At 66.8% G+C, this 11805-nt stretch overlaps 4 protein-coding genes across 4 annotated transcripts; 2 read left to right on the forward strand and 2 right to left on the reverse strand.

The window, feature by feature from the left end:
* Positions 1–433: 433 nt before the first annotated feature.
* RHOBADRAFT_56580 (uncharacterized protein) lies at positions 434–4886 on the forward strand (the record flags this gene model as incomplete). The annotated part of the gene is made up of 14 exons (XM_018418417.1): positions 434–524; positions 588–1314; positions 1487–1691; positions 1764–2039; positions 2233–2569; positions 2638–2828; positions 2891–2955; positions 3023–3356; positions 3416–3448; positions 3531–3866; positions 3936–4001; positions 4137–4233; positions 4314–4636; positions 4710–4886. 14 exons carry the CDS (start codon positions 434–436, stop codon positions 4749–4751), a joined length of 3123 nt encoding a protein of 1040 aa, XP_018267592.1. The 3' UTR covers positions 4752–4886.
* Positions 4887–5174: 288 nt separating this feature from the next.
* RHOBADRAFT_56581 (uncharacterized protein) lies at positions 5175–8997 on the forward strand (the record flags this gene model as incomplete). Its single annotated transcript, XM_018418418.1, has 12 exons — positions 5175–5406; positions 5489–5543; positions 5615–6189; positions 6250–6680; positions 6752–7150; positions 7225–7501; positions 7618–7834; positions 7899–8000; positions 8087–8377; positions 8458–8509; positions 8596–8665; positions 8737–8997. 12 exons carry the CDS (start codon positions 5175–5177, stop codon positions 8937–8939), a joined length of 2904 nt encoding a protein of 967 aa, XP_018267593.1. The 3' UTR covers positions 8940–8997.
* Positions 8998–9182: 185 nt separating this feature from the next.
* RHOBADRAFT_67064 (uncharacterized protein) lies at positions 9183–10357 on the reverse strand. Its single transcript, XM_018419168.1, has 4 exons — positions 10269–10357; positions 9863–9977; positions 9584–9789; positions 9183–9483 (listed from the first exon to the last, which is right to left on the reverse strand). The coding sequence occupies exons 1-4, from the start codon at positions 10299–10301 to the stop codon at positions 9385–9387; spliced, it is 453 nt and encodes a 150-aa protein (XP_018267594.1). The 5' UTR covers positions 10302–10357; the 3' UTR covers positions 9183–9384.
* Positions 10358–11010: 653 nt separating this feature from the next.
* On the reverse strand, positions 11011–11489 carry RHOBADRAFT_47725 (uncharacterized protein; the record flags this gene model as incomplete). Its single annotated transcript, XM_018415039.1, has 3 exons — positions 11011–11045; positions 11195–11366; positions 11445–11489. The coding sequence occupies 3 exons, from the start codon at positions 11487–11489 to the stop codon at positions 11011–11013; spliced, it is 252 nt and encodes an 83-aa protein (XP_018267595.1).
* Positions 11490–11805: the final 316 nt, after the last annotated feature.

Here is an 11805-nt window from a genome sequence, read left to right on the forward strand (position 1 = left end):
TTGAGGAGGGAGAGGTCGAGAGGGAGAGCCGACAAGTTGAAGAGGAGGAGGAGGAGGATTGAGGCGTCGGCCGGTGCGTGGGGCAGCAAGCGCTCGACGGGTCCACGCTCGGAGTCATAGTGGGCCTCCTGGGCGAGCCGAAGCCGGCACGCTGAGCGTGAGCGAGGAGGTGGATGAGGGCGAGCGAGTTGCGTGGAGGCTGCGGAGGCTTCGCCGAGCCAGCATTACGAGGGCGGTTGATACTCCGAATAGCGATCTGCCTATACAAAACGGGCACCCGGCTTCGCGCGCGAGTGGGCCGGCCGATCCACCTCGTCGCTCCCCACCCGCCTCTCTCGTTCGAGACGGCTCGTCCGCCCGGCCGCATGGAGCGCTGCTCTTGCCTTCATCCGCTGCCTTGCCCCACTCGGCACCTACTACGCCCGCTCCCGCCATGCCCGACGCCAGTGCTCGCGCCGACCAGTACGGCGAATCTTTCACCACCATCAACGAGCTCCTCCCGGCTCGTTCTCGGCAGTACCCAGGTGAGCAGGGCTGTGCTTCGCCTCCTTGCCGATGTCTACTGACACCTTGCCCTCGCTCTGCAGATGTTCCCATCCTCGGCGTGCCCGGCAAGGACGGCGTCGTGCGCTCGTTCACCTACCGTGAGCTCGAGACGGCGACCAACCTCCTCGCGCACCACCTCGCGACCGTGATCCCGCCACGCGCCAAGGGCGACACGAGCACCCTCACCTGTGCGCTCCTCGCCCCGTCGGGCTACGACTACGCCATCCACGAGATGGCGCTCGTCCGCATCGGCTACGCCGTCCTCCTCGTCAGCCCAAACAACTCGCCGCCCGCCATTGCCCACCTGTGCACGGCGACCAAGGCCTCGTTCCTCTTCACGGCGCCGGCGTACGTCGAGGCGGCAAAGGAGGCGCTCGCGCTCGCGACCCAGAACAAGTCGACCGAGCACGCCCTCGCGCCTGCGACCGAGCATCGCTTCGAGGTGCTCGACCTTGCGCCACCCGCCGTCTACTCGGACAAGGCGATCGCGACGTCGACCGTCTCGCCCTACCCTGTCGCGCTCGCGCCGGCCGACGAGGGCGCCCTCACCGCCTTCATCGTTCACTCGTCGGGCAGCACCGGGTTCCCCAAGCCGATCTACATCTCGGGCGCGAGTACGGCGTTCAACATCGCGACCAACTTTGGCCTGAGCGGCCTGACGACCCTGCCGCTCTACCACAACCACGGGCACTCTTGCTTCTGGCGCGCGCTGCAGTCGGTCCGCCAGCTGTGGCTCTACCCGGCGAGCGACCTTCCTCTTACTACCCCGTGCGTCCTCAGCTCTCTCTCTCTGGTCCTCTCGTTCTCCCCCACCTCTCGTCCTCTCCCCCTCCCTCCTACCCTCCATCTCTCCTCCTTCCCTCTGCTCCCTCCCTTCCCCCCTCCCTCTCCCTCCCTTTCGGGCCCGTGTACCTCGACCTGACTTTTCTGCGCCCAACAGGAACGTCATGAACATCCTCGAGCAGCCGTCCGTCCAACCCGACGCGCTGTTCGGCGTCCCGTACGTGTACAAGCTCCTCGGCGAGACGGACGCCGGCGTCAAGACCCTGCGCAAGTTCAAGCTGTGCCTGTTCGGCGGCAGCGCGATGCCGACAGAGCTCGGTGACCGTCTCGTCGAGGCCGGCGTCAAGCTCGCCGGACACTATGTGCGTCCTCGGGTCCTCTCCCTCTTCCTCGAACGTCACCCGAAAAGGAGCACTGACACCGCCTTTCCGCAGGGCGCCACCGAGGTCGGCCAGCTCATGACGTCGTTCCGCGACTACGAGAACGACAAGGAGTGGGCGTTCAACCGGGTCCCGGCGGCGCTCAAGCCCTACTTCAAGCTCGAGGAGTACAGCCCGGGCGTGTACGAGGTCGTCATCCTCGACGGCTGGCGCGGAAAGGTCGTCTCGAACCGGCCCGACCGCTCGTACGCGACGAGCGACCTGTTCGTCAAGCACCCGACGCTCGACGCCTTCAAGTTTGTCGGTCGCGTCGACGACACCCTCGTGCTGGTGCGCCCGCTTCTCTCTATCTCTCTCAGCCTATCCAGGAGCACGAATTGACGAGCCTGTATGCCCTTCCCTCTGCCTGCGCTCGCAACTTCCCCCTCGCCGCACCACCTTCCTCGTCCTCGTCCTCGCCCTTACCTCGGCCTATCCATCCGCTCCTCGCCCGCCCGGCACCCTCTCTTTGCGTCACCTACAGGTCACGGGCGAGAAGGTCAACCCTGTCCCGATCGAGCTCACGTTGCGCGGCGAGTCGCCCTACATCAAGGACGCGATCGTGTTCGGCGTCGAGCGGACCCAGACGGGCGCGCTCGTCATCCTGTCCGACACCGTGGACCCGTCGACGCCTCGAGACGAGCTCATCAAGCTGGTCGCGCCCGCCGTCGAGCTCGCCAACTCGGAGGCGCCGTCGCACTCGCGCCTGACCGAGGAGATGCTCGTCTTCCTCCCCGCCGACACGGTCATTCCTCGCGCCGACAAGGGCTCGTTCATTCGCCGCAAGGTGTACGTCGCCTTCAAGGACATCATCGACAAGAGTACGTCCGGACCGTGTCACTTGCCTCCCCGTCTCGAGCCGACTGACCTTTTGAGCCCTCGACCGCAGCCTACTCGGACCTCGAAGGTGGCACCGGTGGCTCTCGACCTGTCGGCGCGCTCGAGGACATGCGCTCGTACGTTCACGAGCTCATCGCGTCGATTGTCAAGTCGTCGGACGGCCTCGAGGACGACACGGACCTGTTCTCGTTCGGGCTCGATTCGCTCGCCGCCACTCGCATCCGCAACGCTCTGCAACGAGTGCGTCTCGACCGTCGCGTTCTCTTCCGTCGTCGCCGTACTGACCCTTTTGCGCCGCGCAGGAGCTCGACTTGGGCGGCAAGAAGTTGCCGATGAACTTCGTCTTCGAGCAGCCGACCATCGCCAAGTGCGTCCCCTTCCTCCTTCCCTTTCCGCCTCGCCGACTCGTCGACTGACCCTTTAACCCCTCGCAGGATGTCGGCTTACCTGGTCGCGCTCGCCAAGGGCGAGTCGGTCATCGAGCGCACGCAGGTCGAGCAGATGGGCGACCTCGTCTACAAGTACCGCCACTTTGACGTCCCGAGCACGCTCTCGCCCAACGCCACCTCGCCTGCATCGGCCGAGGTCGTCCTCCTGTCGGGTGCGACGGGCTCGCTCGGCGCCAATCAGCTCGCGCAGCTCCTGTCGAAGCCCGAGGTCAAGAAGGTTTACACGCTCGTGCGCGCCAAGGACGACGAGGAGGCGGCAGTGCGCGTCAAGACGTCGCTCGAGGAAAAGGGCCTCGCCGGCGCACAAGATTCGCGCATCGTCGCGCTCGCCGCCGACTTTTCGCAGATCGCCTCGGCCTGAGCGAGTCGCGCTTCGAGGAGGTCAAGTCGGACGTGACGGTCGTTCTGCATGTGCGCCCTCTGTTCTGCCTGGTCCCTCTCTCTCTCTCTGCAGAACCGAGAACTGACCTTGCACGTCGTGACCTCGCCGCAGTACGCCTGGAGCGTCAACTTCAACCTGTCGATCGGCTCGTTCGAGCCGCACATTCGCGGCGCGTGCAACCTCATCCAGCTCTGCCTCTCGTCGCGCCGACTCGCCGCCTTCTACTTCGCGTCGTCGGTCTCGGCGGTCGCGGCCTACTCGGGCCCGTCGAACGTGCCCGAGGCAGTGACGGACGACCCGCACTCTGCGCAGGGCATGGGCTACGCGCGGTCCAAGTGGGTGACCGAGAAGCTGTGCCAGATCGCAAGCGAGACGACGCCGGTGCGGGCGGTCGTGCTGCGCGTCGGGCAGATGGTGGGCTCGACGGTCGACGGCCGGTGGAACGAGGTGCGTCCTCTCCCTCTTCCTCCTCGACTGTCTCGATGCGGGACCTAACGATCGCTCTCCGACGCGCAGACCGAGGCGGTGTCGCTCATGATCAAGACTGGCGACACACTGCATGCGCTGCCTGAGCTGCAAGAGGTGCGCTCGGCCCCCTTCTTCCCCGCCCCATCCCTCGTCGCCCGCCGGTCGCTCGCCGCAGGGGCTCGATCTGGACCGCCCTCTCGCGCGCTCGCCTCGACCAGATCGTGCACTAACGCTCTCTGCCCGCCGCAGACGCCGAGCTGGCTGCCCGTCGACTGCGCGGCCTCGACCATCTGGGACCTCGTCACGAGCGAGCCGCCGTCGGCGCGCACCTCTCAGTGCTGGCACGGTGCGTCGTCCTGTTCTTCTTCCTCGGGCGATGAATGTACGATGAGCGGCCCGGCCTGACTCTTGTCGACCTGCGCGCAGTCCTCCAGCCTCGCCTCGTCCACTTCTCCTCCATCCTCGACTCGCTCGCCGCGTCCGGCATGACGTTCGAGCGCGTGCCGCCTGCCGAATGGGTCGACCGCCTCCGCAAGGGCCCTCAAGACCCTGTCGCCAACCCGGCCATCAAGCTGCTCGGCTTCTTCGAGTCGAAATACGCCTCGAAACCCGCCTCCGGAACCGCCGTTCCCGCCGACGACGCCGCACCACCTCGTCGCTCCCTCGACTGCTCGCGCACCTTGGCGACGAGTCCGAGCCTGCGCGATGCACCTGTCGTCGGCAAGGAGCTCGTCGCTCGATACGTCGAGGTGCGTCGCCGTCCTCTTCCTCCTCGCCCGATTGAGGCACCCTCCCTGATGCTCGGCCCCTCTTTTCTCGCAGGCTTGGCGCAAGTCCGGGTTCCTCGCACCTGTGGGTGCATGAGGCAGGCCGCTTGGACAGGAGCTCGGTCGAATGCTCGCGGTGCGCCAGAGGGAGTTTGCCGTCCCGAGGGTTTTGTGGCGGACGTTGCCGCCCTTGTATCTCTCGAGTCCTTTCAATGATCATCAGTACTCTCGGCACGGTCTGTTCGCAGCTGCGAGAGCTTGACCGCGAGCGCCCTCGACAGCTCTCGACTTGAAAGCCGGAAAGGAGAGACAGCGCACGGTCCGCCCGCCTTCTGCGCGCACAGCAGGCGCGCTTCAGTACAAGCCTGTCGAGCAATCCTGAGCTGCAGAAAGCTGCACTGGACCGGCGGTCGCGCCGCGCAAGGTCGGGTTGTCGACCCACCTCTGTTCCGAGAAGTGGGTGGCCGCTCTCCGTTCCTCCCTCTCCACTCACCGCACGTCCGGCTCTGCACGACCGCTCATGGCCGAGTCTGCAGCTCGACACGACCAAGCGCACCCTGCTGCGCACGCTGCTGGCCCCTCAAGCGCGTTCGCCCCCGACCCTCCCCCACCCTCGACGACCAGCTCCGCCAATCCTCCTCCGGCAGCGACGACGCCAGACTCGCCAGACGAGGAGCGCCTGCCTTGCACCTTCGAGGGCTGTGACCGAGACTTCAAGAAGATCGCGCACCTCCGCCGGCACATGAAGACTCGTGCGTCCTCGTCCCGCCCTCCTCTCTTTCCTGTCGCGCAGAGGCGAGTGACCCGCACACTGACCTCGCTCGGTCCCTACAGACGACTCGGCACCGAGCTACGAGTGCTCGTCGTGTGGCAAGAAGTTCATGCGCCGGTGCGTCGCTCGTCCACGCACCCTTGCGAGTCTGGTCGAGGAGCGTCAAGCTGACCTCGCTCGCCTCGCAGAGACGTCCTCGTGCGCCACACCTCGTCCGTCCACGGCATCGTCACCAAGCACCGCAAGGCGTCATGCATCGCCTGCGCCATCCAGAAGCTCAAGTGCGAGGGCGAGTTCGACGAGCAGTGCAAGCGCTGCGCCCGCCTCGACCTCGACTGCGTCTTCAAGAAACCCAGCCGGTCGTCAGAACCTCCGCGCAAGCGTACCCGCACCTCGTCGCCCTCGCCTGACCGCGACGACGTCGATTCGGCCTCCCTCGAGCCCGACGAGTCGCCCGCGCAGTCCGCCGTCAACCTGCACCCCGCCATCATGCCTCCTCCGCCCTTCTTCCACCATCACCCGGGCTCGTATACCTCGACGTCCTCGGCCCAGCACGGCGTCGGCGCATCTCCCCAACCCGGCCCTTCACGCCTTCCGACGGACCCCTTTCCCTCGACCTCGACCGCCCTGCATCCGACGCCGTTCCTCCCGCAACCGGACCCGTCGTTGCAGCAGGTCGATCGCGACCCGTCGCCGCTGTGGCAGCCGTCGTCGTACAACTTCTCGGCAGAGCGCACGTCGGCAGCGTTGAGCAACATGGCCCGTGCGTCCAGCCGTTCCCTCGCCCTCGACGTGCCAAAGCTCACCTTCTTCCCTCGTACAGCGTTCGACTTTCTGCCCAACATCATCGATCCGCCGGGCACCGGCGATGTCGCCGCCTCGTTCGACGCGAGCGCCGGGTGGGGCCTCGGCGACACGGAGCTCGACCTCGTCAGCATGTTCAACCTGGGCGACGGCAGCAGTCGGGCCGCACAGCCGTCGCAGTCGGGCTACGACACGCCGAGCGTCGACTGGCTACGTCTGCTTGGGAGCCTGCGAGATCCGCCGACGGCTGCCGCCCAGACGGTCGCGCCGGGTCCGCCTGCTGGACCTCTCGACCCGACCTCGTTCCGCCAAGGCCCACCACCTCGACCGACTACCAGCACCCGAGAGCAGCTCGTCGGCGTGTCGCCGCACGCAACCCTGAGCGCCGTCGACTCGCTCGCGACGCCGTCCGACGGCGGCGGACCCGAAGCGCCGACCGCCACACCATGGGTCCGTCCCTCTCTCTCTTCCCACGCGTCAGCCTTTCGATATCGTGCTCATACTTCTCGTACCGTCCACAGCCGCATGTCTACCAGCCCGTCGCTCCCGTCGGCCCCCTCTCGCTCCCGACGGTGCCCAACCCTCCTCCACCACTCGTCTTTGAGCAGCCGGGCGCGATGATCTCGACCGAGGTCCGCGAGGCGATGCTGCAGCTTCTCGCCGCCTCGCACACGTCGCCTTGGGCCGGCATCTCGCTCGAGTCGTTCCCGTCGGCGTCGGTCCTGTCGATCTGCCTCAAGCTGTACCTGTCGCGGTTCAACAGCCACTTCCCGATCCTCGACCCGGTCAGCCTCGAGCTGGCGAGCTCTTCGCCGCTGCTCCTCCTGTCGTGTGCCGCCATCGGCGCCATGTACCGCGCCGACTTTGAGGGACTCGGCATCGCCCTGAACGAGCTCGTGCGCCGGCAAACCCTGTGGATGGTCCGTCTCCTTCTCTCCCTTCGTCTCTCCTTCTCTAGCGTCAAGTGGCTCACCTTATCTCGCCCTGCCCGCAGCGCGAACAAGATCCTCGGGCGTCGTTCGAGCTCGAGGTCATCCAGGCGTGGCTCCTGTCGTCCATCTCGGGCCTCTTCTGCGGGAGCCGGAAGCTGTATCAGCACGCCGAACACGCTCGAGGCGGGCTCGCGACCGCCGCACGGCGCATGGAGCTCTTGCGCGAGACGCGGTCGTGCGTCGACGAGCTCTGCAGCAGGACGACGCCCGACCCCGAGGAGCTCGTCGCCGCTCGTCGCGAGGATGAGCTGCGCCTGCGCTGCGGCTGGGGCATCTACGGTGCGTCCCGACCTCCCTCGCGCCCTTTCCTCCCCCTCGCCTCCCCGCCTCCCTCGTCCTCTCTCCTCCCTTCCCTCTCCTACAACCGCATATTGATCTCTTTCGCTCCCGCGCAGTGTTCGACAGTCTCGTCGCCTCGCTCCTGCACCTGCAGCCGGTCATGTCGATCGACGAGGTTGCCGCCACGACCTACCTGCCGTCCGAGACGTTTACGCCCGAGTTGCCCGACCGCGTCCGGTTCCGGGCCACCCTCGCGACCCTCCTGACGGACGGGCGCATCGAGCAGCCGCTCACGCCGTTCTCGACCGTCGTCATTCAGCTCACGCTGTACCGGTACGCCCGCCTTCCTCTGCGCTCGAACCTCTCCTCGCGACTGACATCCCCTCTTCTCGCGCAGGCTCTGCCTCGACGCGTCAAACCTCGCCAACGTGCTCGACGGCGTCGTCCCTGCGACCCGCACTGGGACATACCGCCTCCCGTTCAGCCCCGACGTCAAGCAGTGCGTCCCTCTCTCCGAGCCCTCTCCTCGCCGAGTCTCTCTCCTCGTCGAATTCGCCCTCACGCCCTCGGTCCTCACGTCCACAGCAACCCTCAAGAGCTCCTCGACCGCATCGGCTCGGCGTGGCACTCGTCGAGCGTCAACGTCACTTCGCTGCACGTCATGGCGACGGCCCTCTCGTTCCACGCGGCGCTCCAGTTCTCGTGCGGCGAGTTCCTGTCGCAGGCCAAGGTCTGTGCGGGCAAGTACGGGGGCGATCGGGCGGCGACGGCGAGGGCGTGGGTGCGGGACAAGGCCGAGAAGGACCCGGTCGCGGTGCGACGAGTGCTCGCGAGGGCGCTGCAGCTCAACGCGCTCCTCGTGCGGCACCGCTTCGAGTGCGTCCTCCTCTCTCTCTCCATCTCTCTCTCTCGATCGCCTCCTTGTGTGCCCCGCACTGATTCCCTCGCCTCTGCAGCACGCCGTCCGAGACGATCTGGCTCGCCGACTCGGCGCTCGCAGTATGGGCGGTTCGTCCCTCTCCCTTTTCTCGCACTCTTTCTTCCTCTCGCGGCACCTCGTGATGGTCCCCCTGACGCTGTACTCTCCTTCTCAGATCCTCACCTTTGCGGGCCGGCCCCTGTTCGACCCGCCGACGGCGCTCCAAGTCGTCACGACGATCAAGTGTGCGTCCTCCTCTGAACCTGTCCCCCTCTCGTGGTCTGCAGCACCTCACGCTCTTCCCCCTTCAACACAGGGAACGACGCCGGCCCGGCGACCGAGTCGTGGATCCAGTGCGGCGGCGCGCTCTCGCTGCGGTCGGGCCTGGGTGAGTACGGCACGGCGACGCCCGGGAGCGTCCTGCGCAAGTTCAGCGAGCACCTCGAGGACCTCCCGTGGGGGCTCTCGAGGAAGTACCGCGCCGTCCTGTTGCAGTTGAGCCAGGAGGACGAGGTGTAGCTGTGCGAGGCAGCCCGGTGCGGTGCAGCTTTGCTCGCTCGTCGAGCAGTTTCTTGCCTTTGCTGTGCTCGACGCCGAGCGAGAGAAGGAGCGCGCGCGCGAGAGAAAGAGAGAGAGAGAGCACGAGAGAGCGACAGAGAGGCACAGGTCGCTTTTGCGGCGGGCCCCTCGACCTCGAGCGAGAACGGAGAGCTGCAGAGCCCCAACTCGAGTCTTTCGCTGTCCCGGCGCTCTCACTCAGTGCGCGGATGAGAGGGGTTCTAGTATTGCGCGTCAGGAAGGTACTACGAGGGGGAGGCGAGGGAGATCAAGACAAAAGGAAGGAAGGGGTGGGGGAGGACCGTAGAGGGCCAAGCGAGGTCGTCGAAAGAGTGAGAGTGGGAGGGGAAAAGGCGAAGGAGGATGGGTGTAGGTCAAGGTCGAGAGATGAGAGGGAGGCCGAGCCTCAGACGGCGTACTTCTGGGTCCACTCGCGCGAGACCCTCATGGCGTCCTTCTCGTTCTCCTTCCAGTGCGACGCGACGTCATTCGCCAGCGGGTCGTCCTGTGTGCGGGCCGCCAGCCTCAAGAACGTCAGGACCGGCTCGAGACGAGACGAGACAGGTTGCTCGCGAAGAGAGAGATCGCGGAGGCGCCGCACGCACCGGGTTGGGCGCCGAGAGGAGGGCCTGGATCGAGAGGAGGACGGTGCGGATCTGGAGGGCCGGGGACCACTTGTCCTTGAGGATGTCGAGGCAAATGCGCCCGAGCTTGTCGATGTTGGGGTGGTAGATCTTGGTGAGGAAGCGCACTTTGGGCGGCGCCATCGGGTAGTCTTCGGGGAGGAACAGCTCGAGCTTGAACTTGCCGCCTGCATCGTCGCGAGGCGGGTCAGTCGGTGGTCGGGAGAGAGAGTACGCGAGAGAGAGAGCGCAGGTGCTCACCCTCGAAGGGAGACGAGTCCGGGCCCGAGATGACGACGTCAAAGTAGCGCAGGTTGTCGTCGTGCGGCTCTGCCGAGATGCCTGGCGGCGAGTCGGCGACGAGGCGCTGCGTCTCCTGCGGGCGTGCGAGAGGTGTCAGGGAGTCCTGTGCGGTCGGGAGAGGGGCTGCGTCTTGGTCGGCCCGGCCGAGGGCGAGCATGCGGAAGCTGCCCGAGGCAGAGAGGCGAGCGCGCAGGGGCTACACCGCCCAGTATCCGGTCGACGCTCCTTCGAAGGCTCGAGGCATCGCCCCGCCGCCCTTGTCCCGCCCGCCGAGCGATCCCCTGCAGCTGTCCCCCGCTCGCGCGACCCGTTCCCCTCGTCCTCCCTGCTCAACCGCGACGGCTCGCCGAGGGTGCTTGCTCACCTTGATGATGCGCTTGGGCAGTGCTGCGGCCATTGGTGCTGCTGCGAGGCTGCTCTGGCCGTGTAGAAGCGAGAGAGGCGGAGGAAGGTGACGCGGGGTGGGGGCGTCGAGGTCGAGAGGGGCGAGACGGCGCGCGACGGAGGGGCGAGCGGCGGGGCGAGGGCTTGGAGGCGTGCGCGAGGGAGCAGGCAGAAGCTCGAGCTGTACAAGTCGGTCGAGGTGAAGAAGGCAGCTCGCTCGTCCTCCGCGGCCGCCTCCTCGTCGGCGACCGCTTTCGTCTCGCAGTGGTGGCCTGATACAGTCGCCTGCGCCTAGCGCAGTACATCGAGAGGCTCTCTGTGCAAGCCCGGCAAACCCCCGTGCTGCCCGGCTCTCTCGCTCTCTCTCTCCTCGGCTTCCGCTCCGACGAGCATGCAGGCCCACCTTGGTGCGCAACGCGGCCGCGAGAGCGGGCACTGCCGAGCGAGCGTGACCAGGAAGCCGTACCGCCTGCGTCGCTCGAGCAGGACGCGGCGGCGAGCCCGAGTTGCTCGAGCAGAGCGTCGAACAAGAGCTGCGACCTCGTCGCCGACAAGCACCTCGGCTTGGGTCGCGCAGCCAGAGACGCATCTCCGAACACATCTCTCGCAGCGGGGGCCGCACGAAACGTCGGCGTACCGCGTTTTGTCACTGCAGTTCCTCGCTCCGTCTAGACGCGCACTCCCTCGTCGACGACCTGAACCCGAAAAGGACCGGGCGGCAATCAGTGCTTGGCGGCAGCCTTCTCCTTGTGCTCGACTGTGAGAGAGACGTGAGTCAGTACGTGCTGGGCGAAACGCGAGAGGCAGCGCGGCGAGAGCCGGCGAGGACGGGGTCACGCTGCGAGGACGAGCACCGAGTCAGTGCACAGTCGAGGACAGGCAAGAAGGGGCGACCCGGGGACGCACCACGGTCGTTGATAAAGTTCTCGAGGAACGCGGCCTCCTCCTTGCTCGTCGCCGACTGCTTGGGGTCGACCTGCTCGGACGCGACCTTCTTGTCGCTCGAGCCGCCGCTCATCGACGCGTACACGCCGAGGCCGGTCAGGCCGTACACGCCGAGCGCGATGTACTCGTTGAGCTGTTGGCGAGGGGGTAGGGTTAGCTGGGAGTGGCCTCGGGGCTGAGGGAGGGAGAGGAGGGGAAGGAGACGACGCACGATCTTCTTGCCCATGATGGTGCTGCGCAGGGTCGAGAAGGGCATTGTCAGTGCTCGTCCAAGCTGGCGCGCACCCGCCTGGCTGGCCAGTGGGCGTGACGGCGGCCAGGCGATGAGAGCGAGTCGGGTCGGGCGACGACGGGGCTCGCGGCACCACGGCACGGCGCCGCGGGCCGCTTAGAGGGGGCGGCCGTGCTGCACAGAGAGTAGACGGGCAGGGACGCACTAAGACATGGTCGGCTAGAGGCGGTGCGGTGAGGCGGGAGGGGGGAACAGCTCGAGGCGCCAGCTGCCCTGGTTTGCTCCACCCGACCCCGACTGCTCGTCGCAACCTCGCTCGGGCCGAGTGCTGCGGTGCTCG

Source organism: Rhodotorula graminis (assembly GCF_001329695.1).
Source record: "Rhodotorula graminis WP1 unplaced genomic scaffold RHOBAscaffold_21, whole genome shotgun sequence".
NCBI classification, from domain to species: domain Eukaryota; kingdom Fungi; phylum Basidiomycota; class Microbotryomycetes; order Sporidiobolales; family Sporidiobolaceae; genus Rhodotorula; species Rhodotorula graminis.

Bases quoted from the DNA above. Each gene is read 5' to 3' on its own strand.
- RHOBADRAFT_67064 (XM_018419168.1), bottom strand. From the start codon at position 10,301: ATGGCCGCAGCACTGCCCAAGCGCATCATCAAG. The intron at 9,978-10,268 runs GTGAGCAAGCAC...GCACGCCCGCAG, and splicing joins TGCCCAAGCGCATCATCAAG to GAGACGCAGCGCCTCGTCGC. The intron at 9,484-9,583 runs GTGCGTGCGGCG...GCCCGCACACAG, and splicing joins TCCTCTCGGCGCCCAACCCG to GACGACCCGCTGGCGAATGA.